Consider the following 13,119-nt stretch of genomic DNA (forward strand, 5'->3'; position numbering starts at 1 on the left):
TCTCCTTATAAAGCAAAGAAAAACTCACTATAATTTCATAATGGCCCATTGTAATATTTCAGGTGTTTCTACGGTGCGGTGACGTGGGTGTGAGCAGCACGTCATCCCGATGACGTCCGGACAGAGCGTCACGCCGCGTCACGCGCCCGACGCTGTGTTCAAACAGGTGAGAACTCTTACCAGAATAAAATCATGTTGTCTTTGTGGTTTCGGGAACTTCATATCCTTTCCGGCCTCAGAGTCCTCTTCATGGCGTATCACTTTCCCAGTCCGAGAAAAGGATGGAAGGATCCTGTTCATATGGACCTGTCGTCAGACAGAATACTAAATAAATAATGCATGTACGCTCTTCGGTAATATTACCGACTTCGGGTTTCTCACATTTTTGTTGTTATAATAATGCAGTTCGGATAGGGTTATGTAGATTATGAAATACTATCTTCTGAACATTCGAAAAGTGGGTACGTAAGTAATTGATAAAATACAAATAATTAAGGGTAGTATGAATCGTTATCGATATTAATTAGAATGTGGATAATTCTAAAATTACCCATAGTTAGAAAAAGAAAGGGTTATGATTTTCGTAAAAAACACTGTTCACAATTCTTTAAAATCAGTGAGTGGCAAATAATAATTTGCCTTTGTAAAGTTATTAAGATACTACACAAAACTAGCTTGTTATTTTATATGAATGTATCTTATTCTAAGCGGTGAGCATAGATGTGACTTAATTAGTTTCTTCCTAATAAGCTGCTCGATTCCCTGCATTGCAGTTGCTTTACCACAATTAAGACCGAAGATGACGTATTGGCAACCCCTGATCTAATCATAAAACTGATACTTATTGGCTGTATCAGGTGTTTGCTATTTCAGAACCAATGTTTGAGTTTATTATATCTGTGTTAGAAGTGATACTATTTCTTTAGAAGAGTTGCCTTACCCTGAGATTGCTAACATCGTGTGGATTCCTTCCCTTTGGGGTATTCTGTTTCATTTCTTATTATTGCTTGATAAAGGCGAAAAGAAGGGCAAAATCGATAGTCACCTTGCTGCAACCACCTGAGTTGTGGAGTTACTGCTGTGTCAAATTCAGTTTTTTCTACCGTAAATCTTCAGACTTGAATAACTTTTTTTTGTCTTGCCGAAGCATAATTTAAGTCCAGTGTTTTGTGAGCAATAATACCTCTTTCAAGCCGAAACTCGTGTACATAATATTTAAGCATTCGGTCCGTACCTGAAAGAAAACCTCAAAACAATACCGCGAAGAAAACAGAACACTTCTCCGTTACAGACATCAACTGCTTAATGCTTTTTTGAGAAAATAATCCATTTTTACTTTGTGAATCATACGAAATCGGTAAAATATTTTTAACTAGTACTCCACTTGTGGGCGGTTATTAGCACAAATTGTAAATAACATCTCTGACGCAGAGGAATGGGGCCGCTATGTATATTCATCACGCTGTGCGCGATGTCTTCAGTGATATCCGTCATCCATTCGTCTATCCACTTGGTTTATCCAGGCCACCAGTCAGTAAATCTATCCAGATATCCTTTAAATCCACCCATACATCCATAAGCCGTTGAATCGAATCCATCCATCCTTTCAGTCCCTATTTATTCCATTCATTCATGCCAAGCTATCCATCTATTCCATTTGTCATACCTCCATCAATCTGCTTAGTCAGTTCACCTTACCAGCTTTCCATTTCGTCCATCCATTCATCCGTCTAAAGAATTGAAAACGAATAGAGACAATGACAAAAAAATCCGTAAGGGGTCCTTGTTCATACCGTTCCAAGGGAAAGTTTCTCATTCGGTCAGCACAAGTTGAGCCGTTGTCCACAAGGCTGAAAGCATCGAATTAACTCTGAAACACAAAGATTGCTATGCTTCCATCATTTTACTCACGAGTTGTGTGTATTGGTTTCATACTATATTCAGAATAAACAGCGGTTTTGTCACTAAAGAGCACAAGGCAGCTGATTTTTGTTTTAAAGACGACTGTCGTATGGGATGTTTCGCCGTGGAGTCTGGTAGGCACGGTGATGATGAAGGCAGCGAGCATCTCTGAAACATCGGTAAACTTTTACCAGACTACGCGGCGCAACATCCTAGAAGACGGACGTCTTCATGCTCGCCGTCGTGAGAACCTGATATCTCACTTTTTTTTGATAGTAACTGAATTTTTAAATGCGTAAATCCGTGTTAAGAGTGTTAGAGGATGCATGATCCCATTTGCATAGTTTTGTTTAAAAAAACATAAAAGAGCAAATCAATGTCGATAACAAGCTGCAGAGTTTGGAGGGCTTGCGGTTCGTGCTGGCCGAATAAATGGGTCCGCTAATCCACGTTAATTAGATTAACTATGATGCAATATGATACGCAACACAAATATGGCCCGAGAGACGTACTGCAAGCTGAATATTTGATGGATGTCTACAGGTGTGTATATTTACAGCATGGGTCTGTGATATTATTCTGACACATTATTTATCCCTTTTGGACCGAATGTCGTTGTCGAGTGTATTCCTGCTTCGTTTTCGGGAGGTCCCAGTTTAAAATCTCAGCCGGAGTCCGGTTATCCTGACTGAGATCTGTCGTGGTTTTCCTCAGTCCGTCTAGGAGAATTCCGGGATAGTACCTTGAATTTGGCCACGACCGCTTCCTTTCGCATCCTTCCCAGTTCATCATTCACTATCATCCTCACATTCGACGCTATATATTTTGAGATACAGAAATCATCGGTAAATAAATAATAAAATTTATACATTTATTCCTTTCGAACTCAGAACGCATAATTTTGCGGGTCAAGACAGAAGGATAAAAACTTGAACAGGATTAAGATAAACGAGAGGTAAAAGATAAGGGAATATAAGGATAGAGAAATGATGCGAATAGGAGGCAGAGGGCAAAGAAGTGGACGAGGATCGCGAATAAGAAGAGAGGGAGAGGAACGAATATATGAAAAGAAATAGGGGTAAAGGAGAAGAAGAAAAATAAAGATGAAGAATGAAGAGGGGTGAGAGAAAAAGAAGACGCTGTTGTTGTTGGTTGTAGGGAGATTTGCGCCCGCAGTCCTGCTTATAATTTCACTGAAACAGTTATACTAATGAAAGAGTCAAGTTTTCAGCGATCTTTCGTCAAGGAGAATTTCAGGTTCTGGTACTGCATAACAACTCTCAAATTGCACGGTCGCCAAAGTGGAACTGATGTCCGGGAAGCAGCACGTGTGAAGATGGAGAGGTCCTTTATTGCACGCAGTTTTAATTTGTGTCTGTCTGAGACCTTGCGAGAAGGACAGGCCAGTATCAGGAAGGTTTCGAAGGAATCCTCCTTCCTCACAACCCTGTCTCTCTCTCTCTCTCTCTCTCTTCGACCCTAATTTCGTTTCTTTTCTTATTCCGTTCTTCCCTTTAATTATGTTTATCGACCTGTATTTTCTATTTCTTTATTCCTTCATCTGCAACCTTATTTCTGTCCTTTCCTTTTTATCCTTGTTTCTTTACTCCCTCGGAAAAACGCCGAGTGGATCAGTTTGTTTTTTGCTACGGCGGAGGTCGCTGAATGGGGGAGGTCAAAGGTCCGGCGACAGGAATAACTTATGAAAACTTTTTCGTAATACCTCGCTGTCTGATTTATGCATAAACTTTGTTGTTCAGCTGTTCACAAAATAACTGACTTAAAGTGTTAGACAGAAATAACACGTCTTTAAAGCACTGGCCTACGATTCTACACAATTATTAAGTATTTATTTCGATAAAAAGTGTCTTTAAATCGTTTCCGCCTTTCTTAAATAGAAGATTAAGTAAGAACGTGATATGTTTCAAAGTTCATTGTTCCTACTTTGTTTTGAAGTGAAGATCGTGGAGACATCGTTCGTCATTTGCGCGTATTAGGACAGGCAGCTTGTATGAGGACGGTGATTCGATGTCCGTTTAGGGTGATGAGTTATCTCCTGAGTAACCTGTTGCTACCTGATCATTTGAGACACGCACCTACGCGTTGTGATACCGCATGTATGTATGTATACATACGCGCGTTCTAATATGATTATCTCAGTGTGAATAATTTTTTATGGGTATATTAATATTCCAAGAGTATACGAGGACACGATATTATTTGTATGAAATTGCTCCAGTTTACGATATGAAACCACTCAAGTGACCTTCGTGAAGATAATTTGATATAAGCCTAGATGCTTAATAAATCATAATAGGATACTAAATTACACCACTACTGTGCAACCTGGGCGGGTCCTTTCAACGAAGCAGCTTTCTCTTGCCTAGAGCAAGACATATAATTTGAAAACTGCCACGACGTATACACCACCGACACTGCCTTAAAGCTACTATCCCGATCATTATGAGATTGTTTAATGCCGATGGTTTAGGTGTAGAGGTAATAGGCTCGAATGGCATTAACAAATTCTGATAAATTTTCTTTAGTTACGGATTTGGAAGGAGGCCGTGGCGAAGAACGGTAATGTCCTCGTACTCGCAATGGAAGACTGAAAAGAATCGCGGAAATCTCTGAATAGCCGGTATCCTGGCTGGTATATCTGGAATACAGTTTATAGCGTTTCCGCTGCATTAACCTGCTCAGACAGGCGTCCGAGAGTTTGTAAATGCGGAAAGAAAAATCTGTTTAGCTTCCTGTAGCTCGTTGCTGCATGTCAGTGTCATTAATGTCCGTCATCTGTCTGCCAGCATATTTCTTCTCCGAAAGTGCTGAATGGATTTCAGTAAAAATAGGCATTGAAAGAGTTGCGTTTCCTTGAAGCCTAACACTGTCATATAAGGCAATAATAGTAAATAAAAGGGCATCTGTTCTGTTCAGGTAGTTGTTATTTCGCTATGACTTACGTGGTGTCTACATCGCGGAAGTAAGTGCCTGGTTCTGACATTGCCACGTTGGCGTCTAGGGGAATTATGAAGCCCTAGGAAAGCATGGGGTTGGGGATTATGACTTCGTACTGGCCACAAGACATTGGTGCAAAAATAGTTGCCTGACAGACGGAAGAGCTTAAGGAATGTTGCTTTGTAAGATCAGTTGTTTTGGTCTACTCATAATATAATTGGACTTGCTTATACCATTCTACTAGCATCCTGCTCTGGGTAATTTTCTTAGGTCCATTCGTTGTCAAAGTTTTAATCTCAGATGTCTATGAATTTTCGAGACGTCAACAGCCAAATAGGCCCTCTCATTTTGATATACAAGACATAAATAGAGCCTGAAATAGGTCATCATTGCAGTTAATTGCTGTGTTCACCTCTAACTTGGGTCATGGCATTCTCAGCGCCCTGTTCTGAATTAAATCTACAACTTTGAGGCAAATGCAAATCTGTTGTATGCGGAAATTATTGATATGAAGGTAATAAGTCTACACGACCAAATTACTAATTTATATTTTTCCCCTGTCCTACAGATAGAAGCATTTGAAAGAAATTAGGTTTTATAATTTCTTCCTAGGACGTCTTGTTTTGATTTAAATTTCCATCATTAGGAATTCAAAGTTGACTGCAGCGTGTTTCAAGGTAAGAGCTGAGTAGAGATTGCATATTATATATATTAAAATGGAAAATAGTCCTCTCTGAAGCTGTGAAATCGAAGTTCTCTCAGCAGCTGCCTCTCATACTTTACACTCAGTAACTGTAATTACAGTACACAAAATCATGGTTGAATATGTCCTGGGAGTAACCGCTGCATACATGCGATGGACGCTAAGGTCTTTCGTTGAAATTCCGCTTAATTCTCTGATTTAATAATGGGTTTAAAAGAGATCGTGGTGTAGTGGTACAGTGATTGTGTACGTTCATTAAAAGGGCAATTTAATAAGACCTTCGTAGTTTATAACGGAATCCAGTGCTTGTATTTCAGACGGCCTTGGTGAACATCAGGCTTCATAGACTGGCCACGAATAGAGTGCAATGCTTCTTGGTCCAAACCTTCGGTTTCAAATAAGAAAGAAAGAACGAAACTGTGGTTATAAACGCAGTCTCTTACTTTGACCCCATGCAGACGCATGAGGGAACGAAGGTATCGCTCCACGCATTCTTAAACTCGTCCCTAGGAGGTATTTTGTCTGCTTCACGCCCCAGCCGAATTACCCCAGAAGAAGGTTCCCAATTTTGGGGTAGATCTCTAACCACATTTAATAGAAATCTTCTGAATAGCTTATCAGATGAAATGTGTGGACGGACAGACATTATTATTATTATTATCCCATCTCTTCACCACTTTATGGGGTATGTACTTCTATGTACCCGAGACAGACCTTGTCCCTAAGGTACATAGGGCAGCAGCTATTTCCGGGATACATTTTGTTTTTAATATGTATTACATGTATTATAATATTTTATTTTATGAAAGAGTCTTCCGAATGATGTGTGAAGTTCCCAAATTGGCGGTCTTCTGCAGTTCCCTGACGTCGTGTTCCCCCGGGATGTTGGCCAAATATTTCCTGAGTGACCTGGAGACAGTTCCTGTCGCTCCTATAACTATTGGGATTATTTTTGCTTGAACTTTCCACATTCTTTGTATTTCTATGAGAAAATCCTTGTATTTCAAGATCTTCTCTGCTTCCTTCTTAATTACATTTCTGTCAGTCGGTATTATTAGTATTATTATTATTATGAATTGTTTAATTGGTCCACAAGCAGCCAAAAACTTCAGGCGTGTTGTCGTCATAACTCGGATGCTTGCAGGCCAGATGAAACTATTATTATTATTATTATTATTATTGTTATTATTCTATCTCTTTGTACAATTCGTGGAAACACTTGATGGCACATGAGGGAATGAAATGCAGTTGTTTAATTTTGTTGTAACTTCGAGAATGATATGTATAACAGCGGGGTAGGAGGGTGCAACCAACGCAGGGCCGACACCGCGTGGTGTGCGTGTGCGCGACGGATGTGCGCCGTGCTAGGGACACCAGCAGCGTGACGGGCCGATGACAGTGACAATTCTTGAGTGCCGCTGTCGAGGTAACGCGACGTCTCTTCGGCGGCAGTGGTAATCGTAGGCGGGATCGACCGTACTGTATCTCGTAAGGAGACTGATGTATTAATGGTAGTGGTACGCGCCGAGTAGTGTCAAAAAGGGCTGACTTAAATGCATCTTCTCTGGCTCCAACTTGGCCGTGGGAATGACAAGCGTCTTGCAGAAATTAACCTATGATGGTGAGGTAGTTTCTGTTCGTCCGCATTCTTCATTTCCGTATTTACTGACCGAATTTCGACTAATTTTGTTGTCACAAAAAGTTGAGGCGATCTCAGTTTTGGTTTTGTCTTACATAGCTTGAAATTGAAATCCAATTGTGTTTTTTAAAACAGCTTAACGATCAAGAGACTGATGCGTGGCATATAATGGAGATTTCATTAAGATCTGTAACTTGTATTTGAAACAAATTTTCGATACGGTATATATTTGACGAAGTAGTACAAAGATAAATACGAGCATGCAGTGTGGTTTATGTAGTGTGGCCAACTTTACTATAGATTTACATCTCATGTTACATTATGTATATCTATAATAAATTAACATGAAAGTCAGTGAGTCCATACAAGATCGCAAAGCACGCATTAAACGTGTATATACTGTATTTTACATTCGAATACAGGTGTCCCACTTAACGTGCGTGCCGCAGCAGTTGCGAGCGAACTGCCGAGAAATTAGTTTGTCATAACGGGGAACATTGCCGTCGCATGCTGGTAGATGGGTTCCGAGTTACGTGGGACATCCTGTCAGTCATCAGACGGCTTTCTGCTGGCTGTGATGGACACGGGATACCAGTAGGGACTTAAGTAAAATACTGTTTGATTTTTGATTAGGCTTACGCGTTCCTATGCCAGCGCCACAAACTACCTATTTCCGTCGTCAATCTGAAATAAGTTTTACTTTACATGTTTAAAGGAAGGAATTGTAATTCAGATAGCCCACAACTTTTCCTTTTATAAAGTTTTTCCGTTTCCAAAAGGTTTAAACATCCCCAAGAGTGAATTTATATTATCTTCAGATGGCTTTACAGTTATGTCCCACATAGAATTTATGTAGGCATTCTCATACGTTTAATAACATGTTAATCATCCTTTCTATTAAACTCGCGTCGATTATGCCCGTTTTAAAAACAACAGTTTCATAAAACTGAACACTTGAATATGAATGTTTTGTGCTTACGTGCCGGGGTCACCCCCAGTCCCCACCGCTACTAACAACACACAAGAGACCAACATTATAAATGCGTCGATGTAATGATAACCAGTCACTTGATGACAAGAGTAGAGCCAGTTGCTGAAACGTCCTGGTAATTATATTAAATATACGTCAAAACTTTTCTATCTCCATCATAATCGCATTCATTATCACAGATCTTCAGTAAATTATTGAAAAATAACTTTTTATCCTCTGATTTTGTTCCAGATTTGTTTACGGTTGTTCTACTTTCAATGTGTTGCAGTCTTTATTGATAAATTAATTCAGGAGTTCATATTTTAATATACCGGTATTTGTTTTATTTAAGAATGAACTGGGATTGCACATTCATTCAGGTCCCCGTTTATGACAAAAGAGTAGATATGAGGCACGACTTTACTATACGATGTTCGCGGCATATTAAAAAGTTACTGAGGGCTCCTTTGTTCCCGCGTTAGTCAGTTTATTTAGTGACCAAACAGCGTTATCATTTTTGTTGTCCCGTTGCAAGAAGTCCCCGAAGTTGTCAACTGACAGCCCGTTAATAGACTCTAGGTGTTCATTTTGTAACCATACGCAGTGTTACGTAATTCTTGTATCATAGCTTCATGAAGTGATTTAGACTTTAAAGTCAGAATGATCGTGGACTATTAACACATTATTAGTAGAACGTGAAGACTGTCATCCACGAACATTAATAATAGATTTCGACTTATTTTGATCCATCGTTGTATTCATTTAACTGCACTATTCGAATGCTTATGAATTGTGTAAAAGTACTTCTTCTAAACCGTTGCTGAGATACAAATACTTATCTGAGTGAAGTAATGTCTTCAGATAGTCACTTGTGAGAACTGAGACTTTCAAGGAGATGAAAATTTGGAGTGTGATCATCTGGGTTATGACGTTGTGTGTTCTTGTAGATGGTTAGCAACATTTCGAAGGATCTTCCTCTCTTATTCATCAGGGTAGAAGATGGAAGAACAGGGTGCTCAGAAAACTGATGCGCTAGGTTTCTCCGAAACGTTGGCAGCCCGGAAAGGAGACTGCGTAGCGTCACAACCCAGAAGACCGCAATAAAATACCAGTCCGTTGAGTGAAGGGATATTTGCTAAGATCCAACCATTTATCCGAGTGCATGGACGCTCGTCGCTAAGATACAGCCTCGTGTCTCAGTGAAGTGACGTCTGCTGAGATAGCGACTTGTGTGTCTAATGTATGTCTGCAGTCACTTGTTTGAAGAGATTTGTCATTAAGGTGCAGTAATTTGTTGCGTGAAGGGACGTCCGTCTCTAGAATACAGTCACATATTTCAGTAAGTGACACATAAGATGTCTGAGTGGAAGGACTTCAATTCGTAATATAGGGGTGCAGTCACTTATTTGAGTGATGGGACATCCGTCGCTCAGATACAATCATTTTTGTCTGATTGCACAGACGTCTTGACGAAATTCTCGTGTCATTAAGATACAGGCGCTTTTCTGATTGAAACACCGTCCCTTACAAGAAATTGTCAGTAATACAGTTCCTGATCAATGAATACGCGTTATGTGTATTTATTTTTTGAAGTTATTACAAATTGTGTCATGTTTGAAAGTGTGCTCCTTGCTGCGAGATGTAGGACGACACGCCTTTTTTTTGGGATTTTTAATTGTTTTTGAACACCAACGTTTTGACAAAGTGTGAAGTTAAGCTTCGTGATACTGTATCACTGTCAGGAAGAAACACCACCTCCGTCAGGAACGTTATTTAAAGTGGAGATAACTATGTATAAAGCCGGCTACAAATAACAGGTCATTAGCAACCAACCCTGCCGTGAACAATGGTGACAAGGAATTACGGTATGCCAGATCTGTCACCCTATCCTAGACTTTTGCAGATTGGAAGTGGGCACATTGGTAGGGATGATATTGAAGACCACTGCGACATTCTGACATTGGATGAACTCAGACCTCACCCTGTGGCTACACAGTCCATCCAGCAGCATGAGGGGGCCGTCTACTATGATCTTTCCTCAATTCCCGAGTGAGTATCAACACACACTGTTACTTTTTGATAGAAACACTCTTGGTCCGTCTCACCGGAGTTCTCGTCAGTTACTTTGTTGCCATAGCTCATCCACACTGATGAGATTTTAGCTTAGAAATGAAGGTTTCCGACTTGTTATGCCATTGTAGCCTTCAATCCAATAGTCGATCCAAGACAGTTCGTCAGTTGGTCAGTATTGGCACGTGTTCCTAGAAAATCACTGAAATTTTTTTTCTCTGAAGAGCATGTTATTTTTGTGTTATTTGAACGAAATATACACAACGAGGAAGTTGTATCTGTCCGCCTACCTGTTTTATCTTTGAAGTTAGAAAACTGATTTCGATTAAATTTAGTATTCCGGATGTCTGTATTAAAAGCTGCGGTCCTAATTTAATTGTTTATCTGTGGCTTTTAACTGTAACATGTCTTCTTGAAAACGTGTCGTCTTACTAACATTTTTTATAACACAAATCTTATTAAGATCCACAAGGAATGTGGTTGGTTTTATGAATACATATCTGCAATAAAATAGTATAAGAGTCAATGAGATATGTAAAATAGCAAATAACGCATTTAGACACTCTGTTTTCTCCTATAAATTATAATTTCTGATAGCGAGATATGGAGTTCCTCCAACTTCCTGACCACCTCATGAAGTTTGTCGCTTGCCCACCCGTTGAAATCTCCGTCACCATACAGTTCTCCTGTTATTATTTTCATCAAGTTGTTGACAGAAATTTAATGAGTGTGAAATGACTTATAAAATTGTTTTCTTGGAATTTAGATTACTTATTTCAAACCATATAATTATTGTTTTGAGTAAAGTATAACTTTCTGCTATTTCGGCTGGGGTTTTCCTACTAGTTCTTTAACACCACCAAGATACAAGACAACCCTCAATGACTAGGAAACATTCCTTACTGTACCGCTGTACCTTCATCTTGGCCCAGAGATTATTACTTTATATGACGAGGTTTTCTCAACTGTATATGACCGAGGTTATGTGGTGGGCATGCTCTGAGCTTTGTATTCGAGAGGTACCAGGCTAGAATCTCGGGAAAGTTTTGCTTGAACCAGTCCGTCCAAGCAAATGTTGGGGTTGTACCTTTTACACATTCCACAAAATTGGATTCGATAATACTATACATCTGCCCTCACTGAAGGGGGTTCGTGATTTCTCAGTCATTAGAAGCGACTGTCGCTATAGTACCTTAGAACCTTAGTTGACGGCCATTAACGATCATATCCCGATCTCTTGATCTCACGTGACGCTATGGAAACTTATAATCTCGTGAATGTTTCAAAGAACTGTCATTCGTAAACAAGTAACTCCATGTAGCAGAGCCCTTGAAAAGCTAATCGTATGCTCGGCTAGTCAAGAAATTCGCTGCGTTTCATGGAACAGGAAGGTTCATCACCATCTTCACAACATTCGGCCACCGGTCCCTGCCACAAGCCAGATGAATCCAATCCATATCCCAAGCCTTATGTCCGCAATATCCATTTTAATATTATCCTTCCGTGTCCACCTTAGTCTTCCGAGTGGCCTCTTCCCTTCAACTGAAACGCGTAATACAAATAATTTTACATTGTGAACGCACAAAGAAGTTTCACTGCCACATGGGAAAGGTTGAGAAACCCGTCTGAGTTCCGTTCTATTCGATATTGTTTCGGAATAGAAGTGGCAGTCCTTCCATGGTGGCCACGACCTAAATGTTCAAGACTGATTTATGCAGCTTGGACTCTGCGTTTGCTGTAATTGTACTCTCGAGTTTGACCTTTCCAGATTCATAGATCCCCGTTTATTTTCACATCGTTGTCTTCTACACTAAGGCACTAGCGTTGTTTTGTAAAAAGACGTGGTCACTTGCCCACACTCACTAATCACGAGATTTCTCAGTTAGAACCTGGATTTACTTGGTATACGAAAAACACGCTTGCCATCTCTGAACGTTTAAATTAATTTGTGAATTTTTAACAGTGATTTCCATGGAATTATAATGACAAAAGATTGTTACACAATGAGGAATTTCGCCAGAAATAATTAACGGTATTCAAATTGAGGAGGATGAGAACGACAGGGCATGTAGTACACGTGGGAAGATGAGAAATACCATTTTGGTTTGAAACCCTAGGTGGAAAAGACCACTTGATCTTTGTTCTTGGTGCAGATGGGAGGATAATATTGAAATGTATCATGGGGAAATATGCTTGGAGGATGTTCGGATTAGATTTGTCTACCTCGGCATAGTGACTGGTGGTGAGATCTTGTGAACACGGCAATGAATAATGAATAAATTTCAGAGAATTCCTTGACTAGCTGATAGTACTGTTAGCTTCTCAAGGAGAATTCTTCTCCATGGAGTCATCTGGTTAAAGATTTCTTTGGTGAAAACTAGTATCAAAGATATTAACGCATTTATTTACAATATTTTCAGTCGTGTTATTTCTAATGAAGCGTCACGCTTACATACGAAGTATGCTTACAGAATTATGATAAGAAAGTACATTTTCACCTGAAGTGTGTTTGTGGAATATTCCTAATGAACGAGAGGCTTTGTGTATAATGTATTATGATGTCATGTTTTATCCATGCAGACGGAGGTCGCCGTAAGTTTCGAACGTGACTCCTTTACAGGGTCACCGTGACCTCCACGTGGACAGGCCACAGGACGCCGCACCTACACAGATGCAGTGATTGGTTTAAGCCTCACCGACCATGTTAGTGTAACGGTGTTACAGTAACACTAACGCTCTACACTTGTAATCGCGAGCTGTAGTCTAATCTAAATGAAAATTCTCGTTGTCTTCTGAGTCTCTGCCTATTAATACCACACCGGAATCGTACCTTCAAGCTGAACATGCCCGCCTCCTTCCAAATCCTAATCATATCAC

At 39.9% G+C, this 13,119-nt stretch overlaps 1 protein-coding gene across 6 annotated transcripts in view; it reads left to right on the top strand.

The window, feature by feature from the left end:
• cyc (basic helix-loop-helix ARNT-like protein cyc) overlaps window positions 1–13,119 on the top strand; it is a 50,338-nt gene that overhangs the window by 17,310 nt on the left and 19,909 nt on the right. For 3 of the 6 annotated variants that reach the window (XM_087346687.1, XM_022077423.2, XM_087346689.1), the window contains exons 2-3: window positions 63–166; window positions 10,076–10,221. In XM_087346687.1, coding sequence (XP_087202813.1) covers window positions 110–166; window positions 10,076–10,221 — 203 coding nt within the window. In that variant the 5' untranslated portion in view covers window positions 63–109. Of the gene's footprint in view, window positions 1–62; window positions 167–9,119; window positions 10,222–12,822; window positions 12,946–13,119 lie in introns of those variants that run through there. The other 3 variants (XM_087346691.1, XM_022077422.2, XM_087346690.1) reach the window with 3 other exon arrangements.

Source organism: Zootermopsis nevadensis, unplaced genomic scaffold (genome assembly GCF_977971745.1).
Source record: "Zootermopsis nevadensis isolate Lab colony 2312 unplaced genomic scaffold, Znev_1.0 Znev_ptg000010l, whole genome shotgun sequence".
Taxonomy (NCBI): Eukaryota; Metazoa; Arthropoda; class Insecta; order Blattodea; family Termopsidae; genus Zootermopsis; species Zootermopsis nevadensis.